Source organism: Nannobrachium achirus, assembly GCF_963921795.1.
Source record: "Nannobrachium achirus genome assembly, chromosome: 1".
In the NCBI taxonomy this organism is placed as follows: Eukaryota; Metazoa; Chordata; class Actinopteri; order Myctophiformes; family Myctophidae; genus Nannobrachium; species Nannobrachium achirus.
In genome coordinates this window covers 10,688,350-10,704,663 of record NC_137810.1, presented here as the reverse complement: position 1 = coordinate 10,704,663, position 16,314 = coordinate 10,688,350, and the positions used below count along the sequence as shown (strand labels likewise).

General features: G+C 43.5%; 1 protein-coding gene across 1 annotated transcript in view; it reads left to right on the top strand.

Annotated features, from left to right (window-relative positions):
- LOC308286042 (beta-alanine-activating enzyme-like) overlaps nucleotides 1-16,020 on the top strand; it is a gene marked incomplete at its 3' end in the record, with an annotated part of 31,836 nt that extends 15,816 nt beyond the window's left edge. The window contains exons 7-13 of the mRNA XM_080727004.1: nucleotides 1,691-1,935; nucleotides 4,284-4,390; nucleotides 5,837-6,009; nucleotides 11,363-11,786; nucleotides 13,386-13,504; nucleotides 14,953-15,453; nucleotides 16,006-16,020. Coding sequence (XP_080583130.1) covers nucleotides 1,691-1,935; nucleotides 4,284-4,390; nucleotides 5,837-6,009; nucleotides 11,363-11,786; nucleotides 13,386-13,504; nucleotides 14,953-15,453; nucleotides 16,006-16,020 — 1,584 coding nt within the window. The remainder of the gene's footprint in view (nucleotides 1-1,690; nucleotides 1,936-4,283; nucleotides 4,391-5,836; nucleotides 6,010-11,362; nucleotides 11,787-13,385; nucleotides 13,505-14,952; nucleotides 15,454-16,005) is intronic.
- Nucleotides 16,021-16,314: the final 294 nt, after the last annotated feature.

The following is a 16,314-nucleotide window of genomic DNA, read 5'->3' as shown; positions in this document are numbered from 1 at the left end:
AATAAGTCGGTGTGTCCCAAAACGTAGCTACTGCACTCTGCCTTTGTAGGGCAGTTACAGGCTGAGGGTATTAGTCGTATGATTCTACCCAGGACATCCCTCTTCCTGTTGCAGTAGATTAGAGTTTATCATGATTGATTATGTGTGACGTTATAGAGTAGATCATGTATTCATTGATTATATTAATATCTAGGTCTGTGTGATGATACTAATACTTGATAGTTAGGAGTCGAGAGGTCTTTAGTAGGCCTCAGTACTATTGTTTTGGTAAAGCCTATCTTGTTATTGCGACCGTAGGTCGCATTTACTACCAAAACCTCCACGGGCTGTCCGTCTGTCAGTGAGTGAGTGAGTCAGTCGGTCACACTTTTGCCCTGCTCATATCTCCACAACCGTTGCCCCCATCCATGCCAAATTTTGCACACACACTCCTTACCTGCCAAACTACAACCTCCAAGGACCCCCGCAGCTCCAGGGACCCCCAGGTCCCTGGGGGACCCCCAGGTGTCACACGTCACATGTCACACTTTTGCCCTGCTCATATCTCCACAACCGTTGCCCCCATCCATGCCCCATTTTGCACACACACTCCTTACCTGCAAAACTACAACTTCCAAGGACCCCCGGAGCTTCAGGGACTGGGGGACCCCCAGGTGTAAAAAATGACCAAATGTGCAAAAATGACCAAATGACCACCCCAACGGGGCTGCTCACGGGGAATTCCTGGGGACCACCCACTCCTGGTGCTCCACAACGGATGCAAAAGTGGTGGCGCCCCCAGTGGAGGACCCCCTCCACTGCAGCTCACATAAAATGCCGTAACTCGGGCTAGGAGCGTCCGGGAGAGCCGGGGCCGGTACCTATTTGTCCGCCAAGGCAACGCGGACACCCCACCCCTCTTTGTGTATACATGTGACCTACGGTCGCTTATCTCCCGATTAGGGAGTCTTACTGGTGGTACAGCTCGTTCCAGAGGCCTTGAAGCCACAGTATAACTCTACTGTTTGACCATTCTTCTTGGCAGAACTCTTTTACCCCTGCCCAGAGTGTTAATTGTACTTCTGTCCATGATATCATGATACATAAACTTGACCACACCACCACCCAGTGTTGTTTTTGACAGCAAATTTTGATTTAGTTTTAGTCATAGTCTTTTCAATAAAATCTCATTTAGTTTTAGTCTAAATTTAGTCGACTAAATATCATGAGATTTTAGTTGACTAAATCTACAGTTGATTTAGTCAACTAAAGTGTATTTTGGCAGGCCTTGATGGCATCGAAATGACTGATTTTACACTTGGTTGCATGCTGAAAATAGCCGATCTACAAGCTCACAACGCGTTGCGACGCGTTGTGAGCTTGTAGATCTGCTATTTTCAGCAAGCAACACATGAGAGCAACCAAACATAAAATGACTTTTCCTCCACTAGTCCCTCCTAGTTTTTATTTTGTTGACGAAATTGTCAATATATTTAGTCTTAGTTTTAGTCATCACAGCTTAGTTTTTATTTCGTTTTTATTTAGTTTTCGTCAGTGAAAAAAAAACGCAGTCGACACACATTTTTTCGTCATAGTTTTAGTCGACGAAATCAACACTGCCACCACCTAATATAAATTGTCTTGTCTCCTCATTTTCTCATGATTATTATTGATTGATCTGAATTCCACCACACTGTCTGTCCGCCAACAGGTGACTCCTGCTCTGCTGGGCCGGTTGGGCCGGCGTGCTCTGCGGGGGCAGGTGTTGTGCGCCGGCTCCTCTGTGCGGGTGTTGGCGCTGGGCGGCGAGGCCTGCCCCTCTCCGGCCCTGCTCAGGAGCTGGAGGCAGGAGGGCAACCAGACCCGCATCTACAACATCTACGGCATCACAGAGGTCTCCTGTTGGGCCTGTTGCTACCGAGTCCCCGAGAGTCTGCTGCTGCCGTCCAACGGCCAGTGAGTAGGGCTGTCACAATTATTACATAATCGTCTAATCGCAATTGTTTTTACATAATCACGATTATTTTTCATAATCGTGAATGTTGAAAATGTTTCATATATAAGTAAAAAATAGTGGAAATAGCAGATCTACAAGCTCACAACGCGTCGCATCGCGACGCGTTGTGAGCTTGTAGATCGGCTATTTCCACTATCAATGTTATTTTTTAAGTAGAAAGTTGTCAAATATGTCCATTATTTCTTTGTATATTTAGGTCATGTGTCTTATCTGCCAGGTGCAACTTCAAAGCCTAAAAGCCAAACAGAAATGTAATTATCAACGACAAAAACACAGTCAAATCGTTAATCGCAGTTATTTGAGTGACAATTAATCGTTGTGTAAAATGTCATATCGTGACAGCCCTACCAGTGAGTGCGCTCTACGAGGGTTGTCATGGTTACAGATAAAGCTAAAGACTGGAAGTAAAAAGGAATCATTTTCCACCATCATTTTGTGATTATTCTTTCATTCTACCCTTTTCAGCCATCTACAAATCAAGGCTAATTAGTCAATTCCTAAAACTAATACACTACAACTAATTCAAACTACATTTTTTTTTTTTTTTTTTTTTAATCCCACGATTTTTGTAACCCATTTTTTCACCCGGTGCCAATTGCCTAAGCTGTGATCCTGGGCTCTACTCTCCCTCTGCCAACCTGGGGAGGGCCCCGAACTGAGCTCATGCTTCCTTCAATGCATGAGGAGTGAGCAGGCCGCTTCTTATCACCTGACAGGGGGAGCTTCCCCGGTTGGACGTAGCGCGTGGAAGGAACACGTTATTCCAACCAGTTCCATTCCCCTCCATCAGGCGCCCCGGCTGGCCAGGGGGAGGCTTTATAGAGACCAGGATTACTGCATGTTTTTGTGAGGGTATCTACCCTAGGAGACACGGGGAGAACATGCAAACTCCACACAGAAAGGCCCTTTTGCCAACCCCACCTAGGGTGTGGGCACTGATGCAAACTACATTTTAATCAAAGCCAAACTGCCACGACTAATGTTTTGATACAGTATTATATTTCTACAGTATACAGTCTCTCTCTGCCTCTCTGACAAAGAGAGAGAAAGGCATTGATGTTGATCTCATGTTGAACCGTGACATAGACTTCTTGTATACGGCATATTATTTACCATACATTAACTTTGAAAAAAAGGAAAGACATTCTGCCATCACAGGATTGTGGCTTGATGGAAGGCCTGACTTCTAGATGTCAATCAATGACTAGGGCTGTCACGATATGCCATTTTACATGACGATTAATTGTCACTCAAATAATTGGCGATTAACGATTTAATTGTGTTTTTGTCGTTGATAATTGCGACCGTAGGTCGCACTTACTACAGAAAGCTGCTCGAGGTGTCCGTCTGTCCGTCCGTCCGTCCGTCCGTCACACACGTCACACGTCACACTTTTGCCCTGCTCATATCTCCGCAACCGTTGCCCCGATCCATGCCAGATTTTGCACACACACTCCTTACCTGCCAAACTACAACCTCCAAGGACCCCCGGAGCTCCAGGGACCCCCAGCTCCCTCGGGGACCCCCAAGTGTAAAAAATGAGCACATGTGCAAAAATTACCAAATGACCACCCCAACGGGGCTGCTCACGGGGCATTCCCGGGGACCACCCACTCCTGGTGCTCCAGAACGGATGCAAAAGTGGTGGCGCCCCCAGTGGAGGACCCCCTGCCACTGCAGCTCACATAAAATGCCGTAACTCGGGCTAGGAGCGACCGGGAGAGCCGGGGCCGGTACCTATTCGTCCGCCTTGGCGGCGCGGAGACCCCACCCCTCATTTCTCACATGGCCCTCTAGCGCCACCATGAGGCCGATTCAGATTTTGCCCTAAAATCACGGAAATCACTACACAGTATGTCTACACTCATGTCATCAACATGCTCAGGAAGATTTTGGAAAAACAAATTTTTGCTCTATTTGTGGAGATAAGTGACCTACGGTCGCTTATCTCCCGATTAGGGAGTCTTACTGGTTACATTTCTGTTTGTCTTTTAGGCTTTGAATTTGTACATGGTAGATATGAGACATAACCTAAATATACAAAGAGATTACTGACATATTTGACAACTTTCTACTTAAAAAATAACTTCTACGATCTACAAGCTCACAACGCGTCGCATTGTGAGCTTGTAGATCTGCTATTTCCACTATTTCTGACATTTTTCAACATTCACGATTATGACGATTATGACAAAAATAATTGCGATAATGTCAAATACTCACGATTAGACGATTATGTAATAATTGTGACAGCCCTATCAATGACTCATGTTTACTTCTCTTCCAGAGCAGAGTGCTCCGTGCCATTAGGAGCCCCTCTGATGGGAACCAGTGTGGAAGTAAGAGATGAGCGTGGCTGCATCGTCACCCAGGGAGAAGGACAGGTGTTCATAGGTTAGTAAGAGATGAGCGTGGCTGCATCGTCACCCAGGGAGAAGGACAGGTGTTCATAGGTTAGTAAGAGATGAGCGTGGCTGCATCGTCACCCAAGGAGAAGGACAGGTGTTCATAGGTTAGTAAGAGATGAGCGTGGCTGCATCGTCACCCAGGGAGAAGGACAGGTGTTCATAGGTGGGAAAGATGTCCTGTAGTCCAGGGGTTTTCAAAGTGGGTGACGGGGCACCCCGGGGTGCCGCGACGGCAGTCCAGGGGTGCCGCAAGATAATTTGATGATATTTGGAATTCATTTGGACACTTGAAAAAATATTCAGTATCATTTTAAACTTGAAGTACAAATTTATTTTCAGTCAGTTCTAACCAAAATGGCTATTATCTCAATGTTTTCCTCGCAACATAATCACTAAAATATCGTCACTGTCGGGCAGAAACCTTGTATCTCCAAGTTTCAAATGTGTTCGTCTTTTGGTAAAGCCCAAAGCCCTGCTTCATCATACAAGACTGTCGCACAAAACTAGTGAAAACAGCCGATCTACAAGGGTTGTTTGCTTGTAGATCTGCTGTTTTCACTAGTTTAGTACATTTTATAGATGATAAATACAAAACGAACGGTTTATGGACATACAAGGTTTCCACCCGACAACGACGATATGCTATAAATATAAGGTGCTGGGAGTGAAAATTATAATGTAGGGGTGCCTCAGATAAAAAAATATATTTATGGGGTGCCCTGAGACAAAAAAGTTTGGGAACCCCTGCTGTAGTATATATATATCCATATTATATCCATGCTGTTGGTGAGAAACCTGTCATCTCCATCTTTTAACCTTTTGTGATTTTATTTCTTTTGAGATTTCTGTTTTAATCACATAAGCCTTCATGTTATACATTTAAATGTCAAAAATAGCGAACACATCCAATCTACCAGCTCACAACAAGTTGCAGTGACACACGTTATGACCTTGTAGATCAGCTATTTGTGCCAAAATAAAACAATAGATATTATCTTCACAATGTCGATATTGAATTATTTGGTTACAATGGTTAATTTTTTAGATGTTGTCCATATTGCCCAGCCCTACAGTACATATACTGTACATACAGTACATATACTGTACATACAGTGGAATCAAAGTGAACTCCATAAACCAGTGAAAACAGCCGATCTACAAGCACACAACGCCTCGCGACGCGAGGCGTTGTGTGCTTGTAGATCTGCTGTTTTCACTATACATTTTATAGATGATGAATAAAAAACGGTTTTGGACATACAAGGTTTCCACCCGACAACAACGATATGCTATAAATATAAGGTGCTGGGAGTGAAAATTATAATGTAGGGGTGCCTCGGATTAAAACAATATATTTATGGGGTGCCCTGAGACAAAACTGTTTGGGAACCCCTGCTCATAAACACCACGGTTGTCACTGACCTTCATGCAGGAGGGGAGGACAGAGTGTGTCTGCTGGACAGTGAGGTGACTGCTGTCCCTGGGACCATGCGCGCCACTGGAGACTGGGTGGAGGTCCGGGACAAACACATGCACTTCCTGGGACGCAGAGACCGACTGGTCAAACGCCACGGACAACGGGTCAACTTGGACAGCTTGCAGCAAGTGAGGAAGGACTATTATGTTGTTTTCTACTACTAATTCCACATTTTCACTTTAGTTGTTCTCTACCAGAGGCGTGAATTGGGTATGGCAAGGTATGGCAGCTTAGTTACAGCATGGGTGCGAGCACGACTCCAACTCATTTCAACATTGCTTAACTTCTTACTGGGTGCACGGTCGGGAAACGTATCTATACAAGAAATCTCAAAGAGAACACCAGCACTCACGGACAAGTCCATTTAAGGCACTTTTTATTTTAAGTTTTTTTGGTCAAGGTAAGCTGCAAAGCAGCAGCAACGGACGCGTTTCGGCGTTTAGCCTTCTTCAGCGTTGTATGTTGTGGAAAAGACAGTGTCACATTTTATAATGTCTGTAGGAGCGACACCTTTCTCTGTCCGTGTAACAACAACTACCGACCCACTTAAATCAAGTGCGAATTACAATAGATATAGTCTAGACTAGTCTTAAAGAAATACATCACAATTCATTTTACACAAACAGTCAAAAATACAAATAATCTGAGTCGGTTCCAAGGTATCAATCAAAAAGCTTAATATATTAATTTAGCCAATAATTAAAAGAGGTTGGGGATCGAAACTGAGAGGCTGTGGTGGTACCATACACATAAGTCAGGGCATATAAAAAACATAACAAAATAATTACTAAATTCAATACAGGTAAGAAAAGTTTTCATGTGTCTATCTTATCCAGTCCTATAGTAACAACTAAGCAAATATATTAGGGCCTATTCATTCCACAAATTAGTATTAAAACAAAAGAAAGAAAAGATGAGAAGATGTATACAGTATTAAGTCTGCCAAAATGGCTATAATCAAGTTCATTATTTGATGAGAAGACAGGTAAAGACAAACCAACTGAAACACATAATGTTAAGCTTTTAAGTGTTTAACTGTTGAACGGAAAGTCACAGAGATCCTCTCTTCTAAATATTCTATTTGAGTCCACCCTCTCTCGAAAGGTTGTCGAAAGAGCTATACGTACACGAGCAAAGGACAAAAATAGCCAAGTATTTTAAACGTAAAAGTCTTTGTCACAATACCTAATCATAGAAAGAACAGTTTAGGTTTTACCAACTAAGGCAAACAGGAAAAAAGAAAAGAAAAAAACTATTGAAACAACAAAAATAATACAGATAGTTCTCTATAAAGGCTAGACACCTTTTAGCCTTTATAGAGAACTATCTGTATTATTTTTGTTGTTTCAATAGTTTTTTTCTTTTCTTTTTTCCTGTTTGCCTTACAGACATTATAAAATGTGACACTGTCTTTTCCACAACATACAACGCTGAAGAAGGCTAAACGCCGAAACGCGTCCGTTGCTGCTGCTTTGCAGCTTACCTTGACCAAAAAAACTTAAAATAAAAAGTGCCTTAAATGGACTTGTCCGTGAGTGCTGGTGTTCTCTTTGAGATTTCTTGTAAAGGTATGGCAGCTGCCATACCTTGGCTACAGGGGGGGAAAAATGTAAATGTACTCCTTAAAGGGGAAGACCACCCATTTTCAATATTGAACTGTGTCATTAATATACCTTAGAGGAGTTGTGTGGAAATAGAAAAAAAGTCCCCCCCCCCCCCCCCCCCCCTCTGTGTTGCCTAGAACTGGAGGATTGATTTGGGGGTTTGTATTGTAAAGTACAACTTGATGACATCACACATTGTACTTTACAATACAAACCCCAAAATCAATCCTCCAGTTCTAGGCAACACAGAAGGGGGGGGGGAACTTTTTTTCTATTTCCACACAACTCCTCTAAGGTATATTAATGACATATTTCAATATTGAAAATGGGTGGTCTTCCCCTTTAAAATAAATTCATCATGCCTCTTGCTAAGGTATGGCAACATGACTGGTGCTTTGCGCGCGTGCAAGACACCAGTCATGTTGCCATACGGTACCTTAGCTTTGACACCAGTCATGTTGCCATATGGTACCTTAGCTTTGACACCAGTCATGTTGCCATACGGTACCTTAGCTTTGACACCAGTCATGTTGCCATACGGTACCTTAGCTTTGACACCAGTCATGTTGCCATACGGTACCTTAGCTTTTGCTCAGCTGACACCAGTGTTCTTTACAGGGTACAGATGTGTTTTGGGCTTCACCCAGCTAAGATATACCCATGTATATCATCTCTAAGATATACCCATGTATATCGTCTCTCGTCGGGTGGAAACCTCATTATGTCCAAAACTGTTAACTTTTCAGGATTCAAATTCTAAATGAGCAGATCTACAAGCTCAAAACACGTCACTTTGTGCTGTGTTTTGAGCTTGTGGATCTGCTTTAGAAAAAGAAAAACACACACACACACAAGCTTAACTCAGACGACTTAAATCGACTTTTACTTAGATTTTTTTTTTTTTTTTTTTTTTAATTTAAAAATTTTTTTTTTTTTGGACCCCATTAAATCTAGTAAACATGATTTCAATCGCGATTTTGCATGTTCCACCCCCCATACAACCCCATCTTTCATACAGGGTAGCCATCTTTGCTTACATAACATGTAAAACATAATGGCTATTATCTCAAGAATGCCTGAACGGATTTCCAATCTGTTTTTTTTGTTTGAAAGCTGTGAACAGCCTGCACAAACATGGTGCATGATCTGTGCATGGGCGTGCATGATCTGTGCACTATAAATTACATGGAAGTCTATGTAGAGGGCTGGCAGGGAGAACCCAAAGAAGGCATATTTAATTGGCAGTAACTGAGTTAAAGTATGGAGATGAGCAGTTTCTGCCCGCCAACAGCATTACAGCCCGTCTCCCTGGAGGCTGCCAGAGATGGACCAAGTACTCCACCCCAGTACTTTTCTTTAAGAGTACAAATACTACGGGTCAACATGTACATGTACATGTACTCCACTCCAAGTAAAAGTAGCTCAATCAAAATGTTACTCAAGTAAGAGTAAAAAGTACTTGCTTTTAAATGTATTAAGTAGCCTAGTCCAGGGGTTTTCAAAGTGGGTGACGGGGCACCCTGGGGTGCCGTGACGGCAGTCCAGGGGTGCCGCGAGATCATTTGATAATATTTGGAATTTATTTGGACACTTAAAAATATTTAGTATCATTTTAAACTTTGAAGTACAAAGTTATTTTCAGTCATTTCTAATCAAAATGTCTATTATCTCAACGTTTTCCTCGCAACATAATCAGTAAAATATCGTCACTGTCGGGCAGAAACCTTGTATCCCCAAGTTTCAAATGTGTACTGTTGCACAAAACTAGTGAAAACAGCCGATCTATCGCGAGGCGTTGTGTGCTTGTAGATCTGCTGTTTTCACTAGTTTAGTACATTTTAAGGATGATAAATACAAAACGAACAGTTTTGGACATACAAGGTTTCCACCCGACAACGATGATATGCTATAAATATAAGGTGCTTGGCCTGGGAGTGAAAATTATAATGTAGGGGTGCCTCGGATTAGAAAATATGGAGTGCCCTGAGACAAAAACGTTTGGGAACCCCTGGACTAGTCAACAGTACATGCTTTTAAAAATACTTTAAGTACAAGTAAAAGTAAGAGTACCTGTCTTATTTTTCACATCAATGAATTACTGTAATATTTCACAATGAATTGATATGGGCTTGTAACTCTTTTTAATGCATGCATTGATGTGCTTGCTTGTAGAACACTACTTAAATACAGTACACAAGTAAATGTACTGTTACTGTCCACCACTGCGCTGCCTGCCAGGTACAAGCTACGTCGCAACGCAATGGCCGACACTCCAAATGAGGATAGTATTTTGCGGGGCGTCGCTCACGCCGCGGGCAGTGCGGATGAGCTGTTATGATGTGTCACTCCAACCAGGGATGGGTATCGTTTAGGGATGTCCCGATACCACTTTTTTGCTGACCGAGTACGAGTACAAGTACTTCATGTTGAGTACTCGCCGATACCGAGTACCGATACGAGTACAATTAATAATACAAAATGTATTTAAATTACGCTTTTTTTTTCCTCTAAAAAAATATATTATCCAATTTCCGCAACTATAACATAATGTCAAATTATTATTTTTTTCTGGTATTCTCAGAAATGCATTCATTGATTTAGCCCACAGCAATCTGAGTTCCCAGAGGTAATTTCTTCCACCACTAGGTGGCGAAGCCCACAGAATCTCTATTCTCTTCAATCAATCGTCTTTTTTCAGCTGTGCTACACTGGCAGGCAGGCACGTACACACATTGACAATTTGACATCAACGGGGGCTTGAGCCCCTGCCAGATCAGTCTGTAAAAAGTGTCCATGAATGCATTTTTTTTACTATGGTAAAAAATGCAAATGTCCCCGGGCCCTTTCCATACCATAACTGAAGGCTGCATTCAAGAGAATTGTCCACCAAAAGGCCTTCTAGAAATATCAGCCCCTGCCTCTCTAAGATTTCTCTGCACGTCCCTGCAGACGGACACACACTTCACCGAGAGAGCGAGCTTGCAAGACAAGAGCGACAGAGACAAACAAACAAATACACACACACAGCTTTCTAGTGGGAAGTTTAACTTACCTACAGTAGCCTATACTTTGCAATTTGCGTGAGGTGGTGAAGGATATATGAAAGAGATTAAACTTTAGAGGTAAGTTTAGCGCAACAAGGCATGCCGTGATGCTGATGCCTTTAAGTGGTCGCAGCTGTATCGTTGGAGCACTGGTGCCTCGTTCGCAGTGCGGCACTGTGAGCTTGCATATCTGCTATTTTTCAATAGCAAAAGTATAAAATAATTAAGGCCCTGGCTTTCACCTTGAGCCCTAGTAACTCAGTCCCACTTTTCTCCCCCTTGTGACGCCCCAGCAGAGTATCGGGCGCTGCCGTGAGAAGTATCTGGCGAGTACGAGTACAGCAAAATAGGGTTGTATCGGGTCGAGTACCGATACCACGAGTACCGATACCGCATCCCTAGTATCGTTCACCTTTGAATCGATACGATACCCTTTTCGATACCATTTTCGATACTTTTTATTTAAGTTTAACTTCAACACGGAAAGAGTGGTGACTCACTGCTGCGGTAGAGCAGAGGTGATGATGATGATCACACAGTGTGGTGGAGAGTATAGACGTTGGATAATCATCATAATAATAAACATTATAGGCTATTGTCGGCTATTTTCCACAGTAACGAGTGTAGCCTACTAAAGCAGTCATTAAACTCTCAGTAGCCCAACTGTTACAGATGCGACCGGCCAGGGGTGCGTTCCAGAGTATCGAAACAAGGTATCGTTCGTTTTTACATGAACCGATACCCGATAGTATTGACGTCATGCAATCGATACCATTAAAAGTATCGCAGACGATACCCATCCCTAACTCCAACATCCTTATTATTTTAACCAGGTCTTAAGCGGCCTCCCTCAGGTGGAGATGTGCGCTGTGGGTCTCCAACAACAGGAAGGCTCTGGGCTGGTGGCCTTTGTGGTGCCGTTGACGCCCGGGGCACCAGGAGGGTCAGTGTCCCCTCCTCCTCCGCTGCCCTCCGACCGCCACGGATCCCAGGCCTCCTCTGAACCCCAGGAGGACCCGCCCTCCTCCTCTGAACCCCAGGAGGACCCCCTCTCCTCCTCTGAACCCCAGGAGGACCCCCTCTCCTCCTCTGAACCCCAGGAGGACCCCCTCTCCTCCACAGACCATGGTCAGAAGACGGTCACTTCAGACAGGAGCCTGCAGAAGGTGCTCCTGCAGCAGCTCTCCCGGCTCCTCCCTGCCCCCAGCCTTCCAGACACACTGCTGCTTGTCCCAGCGCTGCCACTGTCTGCTCACGGTGAGCAGGGCCACAACTCTCTGCAGGGTTCCCACGGTCATGAAATCCCTGGAAATATTTTGAAATTAGACAAATATTTTTCCAGTACTGGAAAAGTTTTGGAATTTATCAAGGGTCCTGGGAGGTCCTGGAAAAAATAGCTATGCATTGTCTTTGGTTATTGATTTTGTTAATACCTCTGAAATGACAAATTAAACATGGGCCAAATTGTTGTGAGCATGTAGATCAGCTATTTTCACAATAGAACGTGTTATACAAAATTCCTCAACTCTTAGTGGTCGTCAGGGTGGGGGGTCCCCAGTTCAAATATCATTATTTCGGGGGCCACGGCCTGAAAAGGTTGAGAACCACTGGCATACACTATCTGTCTTTGGGCATTGAACATAGGAGTAAGCAACCTGTTATTGAGCTGAATTATTGTTCTATAGTCCTGGAAATTGGGTTAAATATTCTGGAAAAGTTTTGGAAATTAATTGGTAAAGATGTGTGGGAACCGTGTCTCTGTCATCTTCTTAGCCATTATTCTATACATTACTTTTTTTTTGGATTAATTCAATGATCGAGAAGCATGTTTTTATTTATTTATTCACTTAAATGTAATTTGAACAAATCAATTAACCACTTCGTCACACAAATAGTGAAAATAACTGATCTATACACTCATAGTGCGTCACAACCCATCACATTTTGAGCTTGTAGATCAGCTTGTGAAACATTTAGCCTGACATGCCAAAAAATTGGGATTGATTATTAATAGATTACTTTATACCCATTAAAACCGTGAGAGCATCAGTGTCATTTTAGCTTTGGCCTTGTCATAATAGTTCAGATATACAAGCATTTTTGAACAATCTCGAAAGTGTTTGAACTACCATACTGATTTAAGAAGGCGTTTGTAGAACCTGCGGTCTTAATGGGTTATATCAGGGTTCCCCAATTAGTTTTCCCCAAGGGCCAAATCATGTTTAGGGTACCAAGCCGAGGGCCACAACATTGCAGGGGGCGACGGTGGCGTTCCCACTACTCCAGTGATAGTTCAGATATCGTCATGTCGGGTGAAAATCTTGTATGTCCAAAACCGTTCGTTTTGCATTTATCATTTTAAAAATGATCTAAACTAGTGAAAACAGCTGATCTACAAGCACACAACGCCTCGCACCGCGAGGCGTTGTGTGCTTGTAGATCGGCTGTTTTCACTACTTTTGTGCGACGGCCTTGTTTGATGAAGCAGAAATTTACTTTGCAAAAGAACTACACATTTTGAGATACGGGTTTTCCACCCGACAATGACGATATACTAGTTTTGTTGCTGCTCTTATACCACCATTATTACTGGGGTTGGTGTGGGCCAGACAGTAGCCCCCCGCGGGCCGCAAATGGCCCGCGGGCCGCCTATTGGGGAACCCTGGGTTATATGTTTTACAGTTGATTACAACAATTTCAATTAGTTTGATTAATTGTTGCACCCATGTGAGCACCAGCAGTCTGTCTCTTTCAAGCTGCGTTCAGTCTCTGGTGAAACTGTAAGGCAACATTTGAATTTTGGAGCTTTGTCCAGCAGAGGGAGCTGTTGTTCACGGAAACATTGTTCTTCTGCAGGTAAGGTAGACATGGCTGCACTCATGAAGATATACCAACAGCAGAGGGAGCGTTTGGCACCTGATGCCACATCTTGGGATTTGGCCAAACTAAGGGAGACACTTGGGTCCTTGTGGCAGGTACAGACTGTTTATAATACACATAATGTTAACCACTTAAACCCTATATCAGGGGTCTTCAACAGGGGGTCCGGGACCCCTAGGGGGTCCTCAGAGTTACTACTGGGGGTTCTCCAAATCTTTGTGTGATAGAAACTTTTTTTTCTCCTTTTTTATATTATTTAACCACTTGAACCCTAATGTCCTTATGCTGAGAACTTTAGCCAAAAATAGCAGATCTACAAACGAGACGTTGTGAGCTTGTAGATCGGCTATTTTTGGCAAAGCGCTTTGGTGTAGAGGGGAAAAAGAGCAGACTAAGTACAGAGTGAAAGATCAAGTTTATTAAGTATTGACATGATTTGGTTAAATATCTGAAAACACAAATTGACATGAATCCAAAATACACTGATGATTGTGCTGTTAAACGATGATGGTTGTGGTGGTCCCTGCTTCATCTCTCTCTCGACTAAGGGGTCCTTGGCCTGAAAACGTTGAAGACCCCTGCCCTATATCACAAATGGGCAGCAGTGTGCGGGCTGAGGGGCAGACCCGGTCCGCGGGGCTCGCAACGTCCTCAAAGGGAGAAAAAACAACAACCTCCAACAATCGAAATCACAATTTCTGCCTCTAATATTTGACAATTTGGCCAATGTTTAATTTGTCATTTTAGAGGTATTAAAAAGTCCATAAATTGTCACTTTAGAAATGTGCAGACAGGCCTACCCTCTGTACACTTAAACTTTATGTTGGTTTGTTTACTGTTGAGAGAGAAAACAATATTGCACATTAAGTTAATCATCTGGGACCCCCCACAATAATTTGGGGACCCCCCTGGACCCCCACAGGTTGAGAACCATAAGGTATATGTGGATAGGGATGGGACCATATGAAAATGACATGTAAAGATTATTATATCAAAAATATTTGCAATTAACGATATTATCATGATAATCAAAATATGATTAAAACTTAAAATGCTACATTTGTTAACCACTTGAGCCCCCATCATCCCTATTCTTGGGTTAATGTTGACCAAAAAGAGCAGATAGCCGTAGATCTGCTATTTTTGGAAGTTTGGAAGTGAATTTGCAGCTCATCAAATGCCAATTCATCCTGGGGCGACCGCTGGCCTGGTGGTCAAGGCGCGTACCATATACTAGGCTATGATGCCTGCTGGCGTTGCCGGTTCGATTCCCGATCCGGACGACCTTTGCCACATGTCATTCCCCATCTCTCTCCCCATTTCCTGTCAGTCTACTGTCCTATCGAATAAAGGCATAAAAAGCCCAAAAAACAAATCTTTAAAAAAAAAAGAAGCCAATTCATCCTAGTGTAAGGACAATTTCATGATAACTTAAAGTCTCTGTGATACGATTATTATAAGTGTGTTTTATAATGATTATCGTCCCATCCCTATATGCTGTTAATATACGTCTACATACTTCTACTGTGTTTCTGCTTGGCAGGATGCTCTGGGTGTCGGTGAAGACCAACACATCGAGGAGGATCGCAACCTTTTCAGCGGAGGAGACTCTCTCAAGGCGCTGCGCCTGTGCGATGACATCACGGCCGCCACGGGGTTGTCGACCTCCTCGGCGGGACTTTTGGAGGTCGTCCTGGACGGGTCGTTCGCCGACGTCCTGCGGCACGTCGCCGGGCGGATCCTGGCGCTCCCGTACGAGAGCAGCGGGTCCTTGGGAGCCAAGAAGAAACGGCAGGCGGCTCCTCCTCTCTCCGCGGCGCCGGCCAAGAGAGAGCGCATAAACGGCGGGTCGGCCCTGCACTGCCCCACGGCTGCAGAGCAGACGCACCGAGACGACGTCCGCTCTGTTACGGTTATAAGGCGGGCAGGACAGGTGACTGACGCTGGCGGTACGGCGGCTGCTGTGAACTCTCAGCCAAATGCAGAGGGACGGATCAGTGGTAAAGACTCCACTGTGGACACGGGTGACAGTCATTCTCTGACAGTGGGACCCAGCCAGCACGGTGCTAATGACACTCATCACCAAGGTTATTATAGTTTTAACATTGTCATTATTTTTAGACAGTTTTGATTTTCTTTTTCTTTTTCAGTTAAGATGTCTCTCATTGTCAACCTTATCTTGAATTAAATGTTATGCTCATTATTCATTATTGGATGTCAATATTTCCATCTACTCACTCACTCATTTCTCTTTGGTGGTCTATGGCCAGTTCAGAAACCTGCCTACCAATGACATCATCAATGAGCATTCCAAAACTGGAAACCCTGGAAAGCATATGTAGTGTAGAAGCCATTGTTGTTCTTGCATAAAAGAAACTAACAAATCTTGCTTAAAATGACCAAACCTCCCTACCGATGACGTCATTGGCTTGTCTCTGAACTTTCAGAGAATAAACGGTGCCATCTTATTATGAGCATTTAGTGAGGACCGATTTACGATTTACGCGCCATGTTTCTAAAATCATATATTGGGACATGGTCTGAAAATAAATTTCAGTCTTGGGATTTCTTTTTTGCTTTAACCCCTGTGGGGCAGGAAGTGGAGAGCTGAGCTTGTCTGGGCCTCTTCAGTTGCCTTTGTTAGTTCTCTAGGCCAGGGGTTCCCAAACCTCTGTTAGTTCTCTAGGCCAGGGGTTCCCAAACCTTTGTTAGTTCTCTAGGCCAGGGGTTCCCAAACCTTTGTTAGTTCTCTAGGCCAGGGGTTCCCAAACTTTTTGGGCTCAGGGCACCCCTATAAATATCCTTTTCACCCCTACATTATATTATAATAATATTACCTACATGACATTCATCATTTTCACTCCCAGTATATTCATGAGATAATTACCATTTTGGTTAAAACGTA